General features: G+C 35.5%; 1 protein-coding gene across 34 annotated transcripts in view; it reads right to left on the bottom strand.

Moving 5' to 3' along the window:
* Positions 1-18,373, bottom strand: part of LOC145961902 (uncharacterized) — a 150,720-nt gene that overhangs the window by 88,889 nt on the left and 43,458 nt on the right. For 8 of the 34 annotated variants that reach the window (XM_083082750.1, XM_083082689.1, XM_083082628.1 and 5 more), the window contains exon 1: positions 2,091-3,629. The exons of 24 other annotated variants lie outside the window; for them this stretch is intronic. In XM_083082750.1, coding sequence (XP_082938876.1) covers positions 2,091-2,292 — 202 coding nt within the window. In that variant the 5' untranslated portion in view covers positions 2,293-3,629. Of the gene's footprint in view, positions 1-2,090; positions 3,631-18,373 lie in introns of those variants that run through there. 2 more of the 34 variants (XM_083082528.1, XM_083082519.1) reach the window with 2 other exon arrangements.

Below are 18,373 nucleotides of genomic sequence, written 5' to 3' on the forward strand. Positions count from 1 at the left end.
TAATAAAAACGAGGATTTACTATACTTTCACAGAAAGTTAAGAGAACGTCTCGATACTTACGGTAAGGATTTCTTTATATCTTTAATACTTTATCGCAAAAACCAAGAAAAGATCAATTTTTAGGAGAACTGTCCATTGCCACTGTTACTTCTCCATGAATTGTTTTTTCCGATTTTTCATTTATCACTATTCCATTTACACAACTCGAGAAGTCCATTTGGCACTCATTGTCACAAGTTAAGGACAATTCCCTTGTGCTACTTGATAAATATGTGAGATAACAATTCAGAGAAAATAATTCCCTTCGTTTAGAAAATTCTTTTTAATGCAATGTCAAAAATATTTTTTTCACGGAAAACATTCTGCGCGATCAAAATATATTTTAGCGTTAAGATTTAAAATAACTCTGCGAGTATTTTCAAAAATTCGCGCGAGCTCTAGAAAAGAGCATTCTCACTCGACATTTGTTTCAATGCATATACGTGTTAATTATATCTCTTGCCCGTTTTAATTATCGCCAGTTACGAAGAAAATGACATGTTGAAATAATTGTCGGACTCCATAAAGGATTAATGGAGATATTCGCATAAATGCCTCTGCGAAAAGGAATCGTTTCACGATTTCGCGGAATGTTTATAACGAAGACGCACCAATCTGTGTTAATTAAATTTCTATTTGTCAAATTAACGGCCGGTACGAGTCATGAATAGAAACGCGATGACGGAACATCATAATCGCGTGGCATTCTCTTATAAAGAACGACTTCTACATTTTTATTGGCGCAAAAAAGCATTTAATTGGCGATATCACGGCGATAATTTCGCGGCGCGTTGGTTAGAGCTCTCTCTGTATATTTTCTTATCCTTCTCTAAAGTTTCGGAGCTAAGGTTCTTTCTTTTTTCCAATGGAATACTCTTACGTTATTCTATTTCTTTCGCGAAAAGATGTTTGAGTAACTGTTGCAATTTTTATAAATGTTTCACTGTTCGCAGTTTCGTCCCGCGAGATACCTATCAAACTTGTATGCGACATAATCAGTGATTCAGTATCTATATATATTCTGCTTTTCGCGAAAGACTCATCCTCAATATGTCTCGCGGGAGAGACTGCGAAAGAGAAGCAGACCGCTTTACTATCGCGTCTCGTTTCGACGTCCCAGATCAGAGGGATACACACCTTCGGCAGATAATAAAGTACTGAGAAATACGGTGCGAAAAATCCTTACGCGGTATTTTATTGCTGACATAAAACCTCGTTAAACGATTTGTTTCCGTACCGAGTAGAGCCCATCGAGAAAATGATACAAAGGTGTGGTTTGCGCAGGACGCATCTCAGATAATATTTTAGTACACTAATCGCACCCTTTTCTGTTTTATGTTCAATCTCCGAGTCTTGCCAATATTTTTAGAGAAAGATTTTATGGCACAGATATGGATTGTAGCTATCAATATTTGGATATAAGATACTTTGCACTGTATCTGGATTTACCTTGAAATATATAGTTAGGAAGTCGGATACCAGGGATTTGAACAAAATAATGTAACGTATTATATTGTAAGGATTATCGTAAAAAGCAAAGATATTAAGGTATTTTATTCGCCTTAGATAAATTAATGAATACTGAAAGTTTTTATGTAAATATTAAATGTGCTACTTTATTTTATGGACGATTGTGAATGGAAACTGAATTTGTATTGTACTATTTGCAATTTCGAATATCTAGATTATCCGCGATTTCGAGGACTTTGATATTAATACCCTAGATATACCAAGAGAATCCTACTCTCTCTAATATATAATAATCCTCCGTAAACTTTAAATGTAACAAAGATTATTCAGCCCAGAATTAGAAAATATATTATCTTTTTCTTTAATATTAAAGTTCAATTAAACTATATTAAAAACATGGAATTTTATTTTTCGAGATTCCCTCAATTATTTCAAAATAAGATACACACCCACACCTGCCCTTTTTTTGTAAAAATAAACGAATTAAAAGAAATCAGAGGCTAAATTAAAACAAAATAATCAAAATCGAATTTCGTTCGAATCGAGTTATACAACTCTTATACATAAATTAACAACTCACATAGCCAGACGTTTCCGCGGGGCGCGGTGTGCAGTAGATTCAGGTGCAGGTTAAAGTCGAGACCGGCCAGGTCCTGTCGCAGGTGGGTACTGTCCATGATGAGCGCACGTTCTGGCAGCAGGAAGAGGTGATCGCTTCCTTCTGCGGGCCCCAGGGTTCGCGGTACGCCGAGCCCGAGAGGCCCCGATCGGGCCGTCAACATTCTACCGCCAGGATCAGCCAGGAACGCGTCGTCGCGCGGACTCGCATTCTCCTGCGACCGCCTGATGCCCGACACGCTGATCCGCGACGAGGACTCGCGACTCTTCCGCACTGCGGATCGGTTCGGATTAACAGGTGGCACGTGACCGTCTCTCTTAACAGCCCCCGTCCTCGGGCACTTAATCCTGACGTCGAAAATATAAAGCTAGCGCGCGCCAAGACCGCTCGATGTCCTCGAGGAAGGATTAAGCGATTTCGATCGATTATGACTTGCAATATCTATTACAGTAGGGATTTTTAACACAACAGCTTCATCGTGGAAGTCCCTCTTTTAAGATTAATCGATGTAATCGACGTTCAATTAAAATGTGCAGTACTTCCTGGGGAAGCTCACCTTGATTCCTTTTCCCGACTTCGATTAATCTTGATTCGATTAACTCACGTTAAGGATGACAGATGTCAAGGTTGAGGTTTTTCTGTAATTTAATTCCGACTATGTGTATCATATGATGCGATCGGTGATGTGTTAATAATGAGATATCGATGATGTTTTCTCGGTGGTGTCGCGAGGAACACACCTACGATCACACGACGCGACGATCCCCACAACTCGAGAATGACTTGTGATCTCGTGAGTCACGTCGGTCAGTCAACTTTCGACGTCGTCGACGGAGGAAAGAAAGAGAGAGGGAACACCAAGCGAGCCGATCTCCCCGCGACGCCGCGTGAAGTGGCACAAATTGACCCAACAGGCTCGCTCGTTGAATTTGTTTAAGAGGCGGCAAACCCTCGTAAGATCGCTCTTCGCGAGGACGTTCCAAAGAAGAAATTCCGAAAATTTAAAACGTCCGTCTTCCTCAATGAAAGACGGCTCGGCTCCAATTTTAGATGACAGTTCGTGACAGATAACAGGTGCAGCTGTTCTAACCTTCCCGCCTTCCGACCGGCTGTCAGCTGTGCAATATTTGCTCGCTACGTGTGAATTTATGGATATTGTCGTCGATGCGCAGATCGGCCTATTTACGCAGCGCGTGAGATATTAATTGATTCCGCCCCCGCTTTTGATGACACGCGGTTATTCCAGCGATTCTCGAGTTCCTTCGGATGAGAGTTGATGGATCTTACGACAGCTCAATCGATCGGTGACATTGAGCGATGACGATCAGCTCTCGATAAAATATCACGGGACGCTTTCACGAGATGCGTCTTCCCGATGACAGGTCGGCGCAACTTGACGGCTGATCTAACAGCTGGACCCGTGACAGCCGGGACTCGTGGCTGCGTGGCTGGCACGGAGTTCTCTCACGAACGGTCTCACGTACACGGTGGTCAGCGTTCGACTGAGTGGGTCCGTCTCGGCGCGTTCACGAGCGACGCCGACAGACGCCGGAAATGGCCGAGAAGGTGCCGGAGACGCAACGCGGGAGGAGAGACGCATTTTCCGCGTCGAGAAGAGAGACGGCATTTTTCGAGCAGAATCCACGTACGCGCAGAAAAGCTCGCCGATACGCATGTATGTTTATTACGAGCTAACATCGGCTGTGGAATTCTATCTCGGGGAAAGAAGGATGCATCGCAGCATCCTTTTGTGGCCGTAGAAGCTGCATCGATGCGCTTAGTATTGATTATAGTATTACGATAGATAAAATATATTTTATTACTAGCAATGTAGTAATATTTTATAACTAAGCGATAATATTTTCTCGATATTCAATTTTAAGGAAATATTGTGTTTTATTCGACATAAATTATTTCAAAAGTACATTAATTTTCGTGTAATTCCCTTCGGTTGCACGAGATTATGTAAAAGGAAGAGATGCCCTTCGGCTATTAAAATAGCTTTGGGTAGAGCCATTTTCTAGGTCATAATCCGTACAATTAAACGGGTTTGAAAATCGTCTATAAAAGGAGAGTATAAATTTAATCACGAAAATAGCCTAATATTCATAATCTGGCATTTTTGAAAGACGACTCTTCTTTCATTTATATTTCCTTTGTAACCTTTAAATTACGTATATTTCATCTTTTGTCGAATTTAACTATTGTTCGTCGCTGTCGCTGTGTCTCATAATTGTATTTATTTAACTATTTCTTATTAGATCTTTTGTAATTATCGCAAAAATATTTTACAATTAATATTGCATAAAGGAGTCTTTTTTTCGAAGCAAAATAAAATCGCGCGTCATTCATGGTTCATTTTTGCAGTAGATAGATAGTGCGAGAAGATGTTATATAAATCAGGAAGAAACGTGGGTGGTATCTAAGCAAATGCGGAATCACATCGTAAGAATATCGCGGTTACACGGAAGAAACGTCTTCTGTTGCTGTTGTAGCAATTTTGTGGTAAAACGGTTTTTATCGCTGGAAAATGCTTCACGAAGGTGCGTCGAAACTGCCGAGTATACAGCGAACCATTTCCCAGAACGTTTTGCTGCAGCTTACGTATCTTTTGTGGCTCATTATGTGAAATGTTTATCTATATCATTAGTCGTAATGATTTTTCTTCAAATCGTATGATTTCTTTTTTAAATCGACTTCTCATAAAAAAATTTAATAATAAATTTATTAAGAGATAAATAGGTAATTGTATATTATTGAGAAATAAATTATTAAGAGAGAAATAGGTAATTATATATTATGATTTATTTATATTTAGTTACAAAATTTTGGTGAGAAATAAGTTTTTCATGAGATAATAAAACATTTTTCAGTTACTTTTGAAAAAACTTACGTTCAGAAAAAATACATTCAAGATTTAATATCAAGAAATAATATCGAAATGACGATTTAAAAATCGGGCATTTTATATATGTCTCAAAATAATGTGCGTTTTTTTTACTAGATATTAACGAAATATACACAAACTACATACATAATTATAACTTAATAAAAACAAAGAAAAAATAAAAAATTAAATTCATATAACAAGATGCTATGCGCTTATATTTTCTCTTTGTAATATTTATTTTTACAATTCCTGTGGCACATATACTATCAACAGCCCTTGTTATGCAGATTGCTAATTCGTGAATAAGCTTTAGATTCGCTAGGGGTAAAAGCCGGAAAAAAGCGTCCCGGAGACGACATGATCATATCGCAAAACTGCTGGAAAATAATAGTCGTTACACCTAACGGTTGCTCTACGTTAGTCCAGACATCTCCGTTGGTTTATTAGGTCACTTTTTCTTGTTAGTGTACGCGTTCCAAGTGCGTCGAAGATGCGTACCATCCCGACACGGTGGCGTCTGTTTGCGAATAAACGGAGCCATCAGATTTTATCTACGTTTTACGGAATAGCTTAAAGATTAGTGTCAACCGATTAGGATAATATCACGCCACGATATTTTCCTAATATGTGGTGAAAAATCAGTAGTCGTTATAAACTTAAAAGTAATGGCTACCTTTTAATAGTTACCATAAAAAATTACCGGAAACTAATAGCTATTAAATTTATCACTGGATAATACAATGTGATGTAACATTTACATTCGTGAGATATTTTGTGATCACATATATAATATATTTTTGAATAGTTATGTCTTTCTATTTCCTATTTAAGTTAATTTGTAATGCATCAAGATTAAGAATATAAAAATTGATTGTCTCGTTATAAACCTTTTTTTGCTTCCGCAAGATGCGAAGTTATTCTTTTCAAATGAGTATATCTTATATTTTTCGTATTCTTTATATTACTGTATTCTTGATATTAAATCGTTAATTCAATATAAAGAATCTCTCTGACAATAATAAATATGTCTGGAGGAATTTTTTCCAGAGTTTCATCAACTATCACTTGGAGGACACGCTTCTTGCGGCTTGATCTTCCACGTACATGCTTCGTATACAAAGTCATTCGAACGACGATCGATGTTCCTTTATGGAGACTAATATGCCAGGTTCACCAGCTGGCTCTGCTAGATACAAACGGTAGCACACCATCGAGCATCAAGGGCAGGCATTGATCGACAGAGATCATCACTCGTTACTCGTGAGAGTTTTACGTTATATCGATTATCACACGTGTGCGAGTCTATTTCATGAGAAAGAGCTTGCAGCGCGAACAAAAGCCACATAAAAAATAGATATAAACAATGGTCAATATAAAGATTACTTTTTTTTATTGTAGCTCGAGACAAGTTAAATTAATTTATGTAAAAAAAGAAACTTTTTTTTCAAAATATCTTCTAAAATATTATTTAAATTGTTTAAGAAATTTTTGTATAGTTTCGGGGATACATAAAAATATGTTTTATTAATTATGTAACACACATGTATAAGAAATACTATATAAAATATGTAAGAAAGTGCGATTATAATGCAAAAGATAAAAGTTGGATATCGATAAAACTTTGAAAAACAACTGAGAGACCCTTAAACCGTTATATTTCGGAAGATCCTCAAAACGTTATTATGATTCATGACATGAGATGGATGAAGAAAAATTTATTAGAACGTGACGGGAATTTTTGATAAGCTAGTCCGAAAATAGACAATTAGCACTGCTTATATTAATTATAAATTCTGCTCGTGTTCAAAAACATTCTTGAATTGTTAGATAGAAAGCGTCAAATACCATATATAGCCGAAGAATTTAGATATAAAATATAACAGTATTCATTGCATATATTAGTGGCAATATTAATGCACAAAATTAATTATTGATGTTCAAAATAATAAAATAATTATTCCTACGAATTACATTAGTAAAATGTCAATATTTTATTAAATTATTTAGTGACATAATACATATTATAGAAGAAATAATAAAATTCTAATAAAATAATTGTAACAATATAACAACAGGTTGGTTCTTCATTAAATCATAACGTTATTAATTTCGGCTATTTACGGTAATATTAATCATAAAAGAGAAAAAAATAAAAGACTATTAAATAATATCCATCAGAAAATTGCTTATTCTTCAATTATATGAATATAATTTGCGTCATATTATCCTCAACTTTAATCTCGTGTAAGTAAAGTGACTCTTAAGACTTTCCTAAAAAAGTATTATAGACTATAACAATAAATTAATGGATGTGCATTGAGAAGTCTCTGGCAGACTGTAAAATTGTCTTGTTAAATACCATATAAATACATATAAAAACTTGTTAGGATCAGTTTCCCATGAAAGACAATCCTTTAGTCGTACGACAGGAAGTTAAACTAACGCGTTACAAACATTGTATCATTTTTATGCTTTTTCTCGTGAATATTGTCCAACGAGATAGCAAGCGTGCGTCAATGTCGCCGTAATACGCGTGTTTTAATAGCTTCCAGCGACTAAACGACCTGTTGTTCTCTACTATGACGTGTCATAACTAAATTCCGCAAATTTTACAATGTTACTTTTCTGATGCAGTCTCAACGAAGTTCCAGCTACATCGCGAAACAGAGTACGTTTATATATTTCGCTTCGTACAGAGAGAGTTTGGAATAATCCGACAAATCACGTACGGAGACTTGAATAATTATAGTTGCGACAGATATATACCGCGGTCACAAATTCAGAATCACAAATTTGCATGAAAGACGACCGAATTCCGACCTACTGCACGAGCCAATTAATAAATTCCACTACGTAATCTACGTAATTTACAGCATGTACTTATTTGTGTTCCGCTCAAGATTCCCTTTTTCCCAGCGCGATTTGCATTCTGAACGCGTTTATCGCGTGCGTATGTGATGAAGGTTGATCCATGAATCCATGCGACGACATGTGCGATGCATTCGCGCTCCTATCGCGAGTAAATGCGACGTGCGAATAGCTGCGGGTGTGGTTACGATTATTTCCAATGCGAAACACACCTAGCCGTTGCATTGCGGAGATTATGCTATCGAATTGCACGTTTAGTCATCAAAGTTTAGTCATAAACGTATCTTGTTGTGCCCGCTTTTGAAATTTGCAACAGTCGGAGCGGTTTTAAATGAGACAAATCGAGTACACGCAGATTGTATTTCCAATTGTTACTATATCTATTGTGATTTTTGTATCGCTTATGATTGATAAAACAAGAGGTTTTAAAAATCTATAAAATAAAAAAATACAAGAAAACGCATTTGTCGAAATAAAAATTTATAGAATCCAGGAGATCTGGTGAATCCGAGAGAAACTAAAATTCTATTACATTTTAATTATAATCAATAATTTTCAGTATCGATTAAAAGAGATACATTTTCAAATTAATTCCAACTTCATTGGTTTCTTTTTTGCACATCATAATTAACTCTATTTGTCATTTCATGTAGCTTTCCAACTTTTGTACACCTCGACTCGTTCTCTCGAAACCTAACGGATCGCCATAATTGGTACAAAGATGTTCGCTCTTTTATTCGCCGCAAGAATCACGCTGTGAGCGCAACGGAGGGAATAAGATCGACCGACTGTTTCTCAGAAGACGCGCAAAGAGACGTCAATAATTTCGTACCAAAGATCGTTTTCACCGGGGCGCACAACGGACCAGAACGACGGCCGATAATTCCTCGGTAACGGTAATAAATATCCCCCGTGAACCTTTTTGTCGAGCCTCTTCGAAGATTCGCCGTTTCTTGCCGCCATTGCAAATTAAATGAACGAGTATAATCGGCGAAAGTGGAGCTGAGCGGGCGGAAAAAAGCTGTAAAAAGAAGCACTATTCGCGAAGAAATAGTATCCGGAAAAAAACGCAAGAGTAAAGACGGGAAGCTATCGCGAAGGTTTTGAAAGGATAGGCCTACCTGCTTCTGCAAATTCTTTCATCGCTTTTAAAAATTTCTTCGAGAAGCATCACTTATCCTTCGTACAAAATAAACTGCCCGTACTTACTCAGGCTTTAGAAGCTCCTAAACCTGCTGTAAATCATCCTAAACAAACACTTGAGAAAAAAAATATAACCGTTTAAATGCGCAAATGTAATTCAACTCGAGGTCGATAAACTCATTCAGGTTTCTCCGCGTAAGCTTGCCAAATCCTTTCCTTCTTGGAGAAGATCTTAGAGATCTTAGAATATGCTGGACTATCGTTTCAGTCTCTAATTTGAAGGAATTAAAGCGGAGTATCACGTTTGCACATCGTGCATGCTCTCAATCTCGTATATCTTTCCTTTGAAAGATGAATCAGCGCATACTGATGATGATGATGCATCCAAGAAATATTACATACATCTACTAATTGATAATTACCTTTGTCTCTTTATAATAATGCGAAAAATATAATTTCCACGAAATACAGCAACATAATTTAATGAAATAGAAAGGTATTTTAATTGAATTTACAGTTCAATTACAATTTAATTTACAGAATAATTATATGTGTGAGACTAGAAATACACATATTAATTAGCTACATCACGACAATAATCGATTTATATATTCAAGTGTCACGGTTGATACATATCGTAGCTTTTGGAAAAAAGTTCATCACGAATTGAGATACCAGTCAAACGAGAATGCTCAAGATCGATCGTTCGAGTTCCGCCTTAATTCTAGACTCCAGACGAGACGCACGAAAATGCTAACAGAGCAATTGCGGGGGACGGATCCCCTCAATCCCGGGCCAAGACAGCGTTCCGGGCTGTCGAGTCGTTTGTACATTGAAGAGAGAATTATAGGATTGGACGGGGGCGCCGTAATTTCTATTAGTTCCATCGTCTCGATTAAATCGCCGTGACTCTTGCGGTTGACATTTCGCGACCACAAAGATTTCTACGCTTTCAAACGCTTAAATTGTGTTTTGATATTTCTTTCACAAATATTTTGTGATATATAAACAAGATAAATGTTATATAATTTCTTGTAAATCTAATTTTAATTAAAATCAAATAAATGGTGTAAATATAAACACATGCATCATATTTAAACAAGTGCTATCTAAAATTTACGTAATTAATATATGTTTTATTATTAGTTATATAAGCTCAATTTTTGATCCTATAGGGACGCAATAATACAGATAAATAAAATATAGTACATATAAGAGATACGCATGCCGAAATATAAGTCTGACCTAGATAAAAAGTTCGGTCGATAAATGCCATCTTTTGGGGTCGTTTTTAGCGATCCTTGCGTAGTACGATAAACATGACTTAAGGAAGAAAAGACATGCTCATCACTTCGCCCTACGAACGCTAGGAGATCGATATTATACTTCAACAAGAGAAGATTACACGCATCACTGAGCATGAAGTCGCTCCTGTGTTCTAGGACCGATCTTTTAATCAGCGTCGCGAATCCTGGCTCGCCGGAAATACGGCAATTCACGCCTGTCTCTTTCGAACGGACTTTGAAATTACTTTTACAACATGCTAAGATTTCGAAGAAAAGTGATTTCTATTATATGAAGTAAATTAACTTGAACGAATTAAATTCCTCGGATGCGAACAATAATAACAAGAATGACCGGAACGCTTTTTAACGTTAATAGCAAGGAACAATAAGAAGATCCAGGAACAATATGAAGAATGGCATAATAAAAATAAGCATAGAAGTAAAACAAAGAAAATACATAAAAATGAAAAATTGGAAGAATTGTATGATTGTGAATACATATTTCTTCCAATATCAATTAAACAATCTAAAAAGTCCACGATGAAACAAATGATACAAATGCTTCGTTTGATCAATTAATGTTTTGTACAAATATATACATGACTAGTGCATCTTGTTATGTATGCACGCAAGATCGTGGCTGCGAGAAGAAAGGTCTTCCTGATAAGATGACATCCCTCGGCAAAGGATTTGTTCTGATTAAAGTCGACACAAGACAACGTAGATTGCAGATAGCCGATTCCGTATTTCGGCTTCTATTATGGCTCTTACACGAAGGAATTTGCAGCATCCACTGTCTCTTGTTGGATTAGAAGCGCATCTCGAGCTACAGAAGGGAAGGCGCCGCATCCTCCCCTTTCTAAAAGCAGCGTGTCGATCTTCTTTTGTGTATGTGTGTGTGTGTGTGTGTGCGCCAACTTATATAGATAATGCATAGGTACATCCAAGTTTCCGCTCAAACCAGGAAGCAATCACTCGTAAATATTTTATACCCGCAAAGAGGCGCAGTAGCAAACGCGGTAATCTCTCTTTCTGCCTTATGTTGCGATTAAATATGACAGTATAATATACATTTTATTTTTGATTATTTTCCTCAAGTGACTATTCATTTAATTTAAAAAAAAATTGAAATACAACCATATGCGCAGATTTCTCGGTTGAAAAATTTATATCTCAAACTTTAGTTATGTTGAATTTACATCATTATTAGATTTAATAAAATTAAAATTTAATAAAAATAAGTTTTCTTTTGAAATGTATTTTATTCTACTATAAAGGCAGAAAATAAAAATTTGAATTTTCGCAAGCGAGAATATTTCATCACGCATTTCGAACTTTGTTAATTATGTCAAATCGCGAATATGCGGAATTATTGAATCTCACAGAACAATCCCTATTGATCATCTTTTCATCGCAAACACATAAATAATACCGTAATTATCATGTGACTGTAATGGACAACATATCGTTACATTGCTGTATCGATCGGTCGTCAAAACTTAATTGCGATAATTAACTCCACCGTTTGTGCATAGTGCGTACGTAAATAAGGTTTCCGATTATACGCTATGATCTTTATCGGTTTACACTCCCTTCCTATGCGTCTTAATGTTCCAGCATCCAATGTTGCATCTACGCAGGGAAGAAACCGATAGCTTTCCTGGGTAATTTCCAACAATGTGTACTCGGGCATATGTGTGCCTTCGTCTAAGCGAAGGAGACAAGCATTGGTTTTATAGGTCAAACAAGATAATTTCAATATAAATCGTTTCTATATATATATAAAATTTATTTATTTATTTATTTATATAAAATAGTGCATCTCGTGTGTATTCCAACTTTTCTCTTTATAGTTTTGTAGGGTACATACTTCTGGAAAAAAGATTTTAGATAAAGTTACAAAAAATATTTATAATTATATTAAATATTTATAATTTATAAATATTTATAATTCTTTCGAATTCGAATATAGAATCTTTTCAATTGAAGCAAAATGCAGGCTATGCTTGGCACACCGTGTATAAGTTTAGCGTCACTTTATCGACTTCCTGCTGCACCTGTGCATCAACTCTCACCTTAACTATGTAATAGCATCGCCATCTTTGGGATGCACCAGCTGAATACTATTATCGTGTCATTTGTTAAATTGCCTGCTTGATATCTCAGCTGTTGAATTGCAAAACGAAAGGAGAAATGCTTTGGATTTTGAGATCGTTGGAATCGTAATATTTTGATGGAATAAATCGCACCATAAAAATATATTCGTCTTTCATGGTTTTCCGATAAAAGAGAAAAGCAGAATAAAAAAATAAGCTTTATATTTATTCATTTATATTTGAAAAATTTATATATATTCTGACAAAGAATCTGAAACACAAAGATGAATAAAAAATTGCGTGAAAAATCGCAATGCAAAAAGGTGATCGCATATTAAGATGCGGATCACATAACGCGAATATTCGCGAATTAAAGATAAAGTTCAAAGGCTGTTAAAGAATATCGAGCCACGATTAATGATTCACCACCCTGTCCAGCCGACCGCGGTTTTAGCGCGATATTGCGCCATTCGTATGCATTCTTTTTTCTCCTCGAGATGCATCAGTTATACGCGCAATATCGCGAATAATATATCAAAGCCGATGTACGGGAGCATAGATGAGTGGCTTCCTCGCGAAGCTTCGACCGACGTTTCCTGTTATCCCGCGCGCGGTGATGATAAATAGCGGATAAAACGTGCACGATACGTTCGATACGACTAGAGAAGAAAAAGAGAGAGAGAGAAAGATCGATTTAATGCCGACTTAATTAAGGAGCATCATCGCGATTATGGCACATCGCTATTACCAGCGTAATCTATCTACTCGTTACGCATAATTCTGATTATTCATTGTCAATCGGATCAGTGATGTAACAATGCACCGGTCGGCTCTAACAGGAAATCGATCGACGGATTAAGAACAGTTATTCTGAGATCGCCAACGATTGATAATCGACGCCACACCGCGCACGATACACGTTCTTACTCTTAATCAATCATCTAGCGCGCCAATAATTATTTTATCCATCGAATAATCCATCGAATAATCTCTCTTTCTGTCGTTTGAAAAACGATAATTAATCTCGGAGGAAGCGTCGTATAATTTAACATAAGATAAAACTGTAAAATATCTTTCGTTAATTAAGACACTGAATTTAGAATTGCTATGTTCTTTATTTCACATTGCTATCCGAATATAAATCTAGTTCTAAATGTAGTTCTAAAGTATATATAAGAATTGATTAGAGATCTGTTTGATTAAATGATCAAAGGCGATACTTATTTTTTAACAATGTATTATTTTTGTAATTTTAAAAGCATCAATTATTTATATTGTTAGCTTTATCTTTTTAATATTCAGCTTTGATCGAGGAATTCTATTTCGTTTCAGCCCTCTTCTTATTTATAATCTCCTAGAACTATCACCACATAAATTTTGTTAGTAGATAAGACTGTCCACAGCAGTCGATCCAATTTTCCTAAATGTCAGTGGAAGATGCGAGGAAAATTGTCCCCTTTCGCGCGTTCTTTGTCCTTCTTTTCCTCTATTTTTTTTCTCTATCTTTTTAGTGTACTTGGCTATCCGTTGACCGTGGCATTAATGAAAAGTACACGAAGAGAGGATGCTCCAGTCGTCTAGCCACCATACCTCTCCTATGCAAAAGGAATGGGCGAGGGTTGCCAGGGTGACGCCTGCCGGCGCCCGACTGAGGGTCGATACTACGACACCGACGTCATCAATTCGTTCTTCGTATCTCAAAGATTATCCCATATCTTTTCTTATGGACTTTGAGAGGGAGAATGCTTTGCGAAGCAATTTAATACAATTAATTAAACAAAGTTTCTGTAAATGTTAAAAAAGATCGTATTTGTTAGATGTAATTCACTTTCATGTTTATTCAATTATCCTCTTTTCAGTCAAGAAATATATCTTAAATAAAAATGTATCATTTGTTTACGAAACTGACAAATTTTTAAAAAAGACAAGATAATAATACATAAATATTGTATTCATTTATTTTTCAAATATTATAAATATTATAAATGCTGTGCAAGCATGACTTGTCTCCGAAAATTCGCTCCGAATGTATCAAAGGAATCCTGACCGTAATTGTGAGAATTATATAGCTTCGAGGTGTAAAAACCTTATCTTTTGGAAAGAATAAAACTTTGAGAGAATGAAATATAGAGAACTAGTACACACGAACATTGGCACGTCGCGATAATGCGACCTATCAAAGACGATAAAGATAATATGCATGATACGTTCGCATTCTTATACGTCCATTTCTGCAGTAAACGGATCTCACGAGTGCGATTCTGGTGGTCGAATGGCCAACGCCGTTATTTCACTGCGGCGAGAGTTTCAAAATTTATGATCCGCGTACCATATACATGTCCTAGTAACCCGCAACTACAAAGGAAGGAAAAGCGAGGGCATTGTTACGACTTCGTGGAAGTATGAAAATAATCAGCTGATTTCTCGCCGGGCGTCATCGAATCGTATCTCGCGCTATTCACTATTGTAATAATCATAGTACAAATACGCTTGTTGCGATAAGCATCTTTGTAGGAAACATTTCAATTTCCACGTTTTTGTCGACGTAATAATTGTGGGCGTATAAAGAAGAACGATTCCGATTGTTCTTTGCAGCCAAAATATTTTCAACGATATCTACTCGAACTGATATAACTAAAGTCGGATTCTTGCTAATAAAACTCTGAAAGAACATCGTGATTGATATGTGTTATTTTTTTGCGATATTCTGACACGTTATACTAAACAAATTTTCTAATATCGTTCTAATTACATTTTAGCTTTTTTTATGTTTTTCTGAAGATGCACCGAGGAATGATGAGCAATAAATCCCGCCAATATTCATGAGTAATCACGCTACGGTTCGTTAAATTTTACGACGTAGATATCTCGCCAACGACTCGAGTTCTTTTTTTGTGAATACGCATCTCGCAATTTCTCATAACGTCAAAACAAAGAAAAATATTTCACAAGCGTGAAAAAGGATTTTTCGTGCTGAACAATCGAGCGATCAGTTCGACATGAAATATCAATAGCCAGTTGTAATAACGTGAATATACACACATATAAACTCTCTTTTTCTTTTTTATATAAAATATAGTTCTATGATTTGAAAAAAAATACCTTAAATATATTACATTGTCACTATTCATCTCATAAATTTTCTCTCAAAATAATTAAACCGAATTTGTACACAAAATACGCGAGAAAGAATATTCGTAAGATATTTTTTCATCGCAAAACATAGATATCATTAATGATACAAACAATAAACGTATATATAATTTTGAAAAATAATTGTAAAATAATTATAAAATAATCTTATATTCTATATATTTCAATTTCCTGTTTTAAAAATAAATGAATAGATACTCATGTTATTCGAATGATCGCTCGTGCAGATTATGTGAACCACAATATACCCAGTGTCAGTTTGGTTTCAATGCATTCCAATTGCTGATTGCATCGGCAAACACGGTCGAACAGAAGCGTCTGATGTTTACGTCAGAATCTGTATATATGCAACGTGTTTGCGAATCGTGATCGATGTTTGTAAACGGCTGTGGAAATGATCACGGTAGTGTGCGGTCAGACCATCTTACAGAAGAATTACGATTCCGAGTGTCACAACAAGAAAGGCAAGAAAGAAGACGCGATGCATTACTTGTTATACGCGATAGGGATATAAATTTATAATGCAAAATAAAATAAAATTTGCGCGCATCTTTCTTGCGTAACCGAATAAATTTTTCAATCTACTTTTAATTTCAGATGAAAAATACATTTTCTTAATAAATGGAAATACTTTCTAGTTAACAAGTAACATTAGCAAACTAAACTTCATAACATATTACAGCAAGAAATTTATATTTATTTAGATTACAATATAATTTAATGAATATTGAACTTTAATTTGCTAAAATGGGTAAAATATAATGTTTATTTTTTGTTAATTTTACACATCTATTCTTTTATTGGAATAAAAATAAGCTGTTTTGATTAATGGTTACCAACCGTTGGCCCAGTTAAAGTGCCGTCTGAAAGTGTAACTAATTAGACACTTTCGAAAGTTACCGCAGAGTCTGACGTGACAGTGTTTCATTCAGCTGTTTTGCCGCGATATTAATAGATGTAATTGTTGGAGAAAATTTACATTCTATTAATAACGTACAATAATATTAAGAAAAATCTTACGTATATTTACAATAATTTATACAATAATCAAATATTAAAAAAATATTTAGATCTGAATGAACGCATTCAGCTAGAAAATATTTCCTATAATAAAATAATTTAAGAATAATTTAAGAATTAAAGGGAGAAATATATTATTTTAAGAATTGAAATTCTCTACAAATGACACTTAATTTATAAAAATATACAGTTTTGGAAAGAAGCCAAAAAAGTAAACTAATAACATGTAATGAAATTTTGCCCAACGGAAATTTCATTTTATTTTCAGATTTTACGACTATTCTTGGCAAAACTTCATTTTTCGGGAAATAAAACCTTGTTTTAATAATACTTTTGGGAAGAAACTTCATTCCCAACGTTTCCCAAAGTTTCAAAGACTAGTACGTGACGATGTTAACAAATGAGTTTCTCAATATATTTTTCGCCTCGAATCTAAACTTACAAAAAATTAAATTTATTTATTATATAATTATATAATAATATTATTATATAATATTATTATATTATTGTATAATTATTTTATTATATAAATATATAATAAGTTATACAATATTAAATTTCCTAGTAATAAATCCTTTTAAATATTTTTCACCCAATAATGATTATAATAGGTAGAAAGTCGCGGAGTCAAATAAAATTCTGAGTAGGAAACGATTGAGAAATATTAGCGTAAAAGATTGTATGCAATTATTACGCTGTCGTAAACATACACTATAATTATTGCAGTGTAAAATCTCGTGTTTGCTCTCTCGTCGCGTTTCCGTTTTCGTGCTAGAAGTATCGACGCGGTCGCGTCAAACCCGTCGTCATCGCTCGAACGAGCGCGATTGCGAAACGCGAAGAAACGGCCGCGGTCCGTCGATCGCGATTTGCGTGGGCAATTTCTTCTAAGGAAAACCGGCCGTGATTCAGAAGCAGGCGTGCACGAGACAAGTGTTAAGAGGATAACCGTAAATCTCACGAAACATTTGCCTATAAAACTATGACCTACCGTCAGCTGACTGCGAGCCACGTGACCTGTGACAGAACAGCAGAAATGACTTTACGCACATGTTACACCTTGTTTTAATCCCTCGTGCGACATTTGCAGGGCTAATTAACCGCACGCATTAATGATACCATTAGCTACACCGTCGTCCGTCGATTAGACGAGATGATGGCTTGATGATTACATCATCGATCAATGAATCCTACTTTTATGTGAAAGATGCTGTTCTCGGTGTCAAATTATGTCAATAATAGAATCTTAAAATTGATTAAATATATATATAAAAAGAATGTGTGTATTCTATATATTTTTTCAAACGCGCTTAGCATGTTGCAACATTATAAACTTTCATAAAGTTCTAATTCTTCCTATCGACAACGTGCGTATTATACTAACAAATGGTCATTAGTAGACAATGACATGGTTTTGTTTCATTTGCTGCTTATATTTGTATAATAGTGTTTCTTCTTCTTGTACCAGAGAATCGACCTGATTCTACACTCACTGTCATACGACACAATATATATGACTGAATATGTGGGACGTTCATTATGACGATTTGCTCAGCCATCGTCATTATTTTACTCGCCTTTTTTAGGTCAACGATAACATAATTTGAGCGAGTCATTCTGTGACCGGAATAAAGACCCTTTGAGAGAGATCGTCGCGAATCCCCTTATTGCACCCCCGTCTAATTAACTCGAGCGCCGAACGTCGCAGCAAGGGTTAATTGCATAGTGTGGGAGGCTAATTATCGCGACGAGAGTGATAAAGAGAAAAACGAATCGAGTAATGAATCG

Source organism: Camponotus vicinus, unplaced genomic scaffold, assembly GCF_025532165.1.
Source record: "Camponotus vicinus isolate PSW18456_S1 unplaced genomic scaffold, iyCamVici1.0 SCAF_1, whole genome shotgun sequence".
In the NCBI taxonomy this organism is placed as follows: Eukaryota; Metazoa; Arthropoda; class Insecta; order Hymenoptera; family Formicidae; genus Camponotus; species Camponotus vicinus.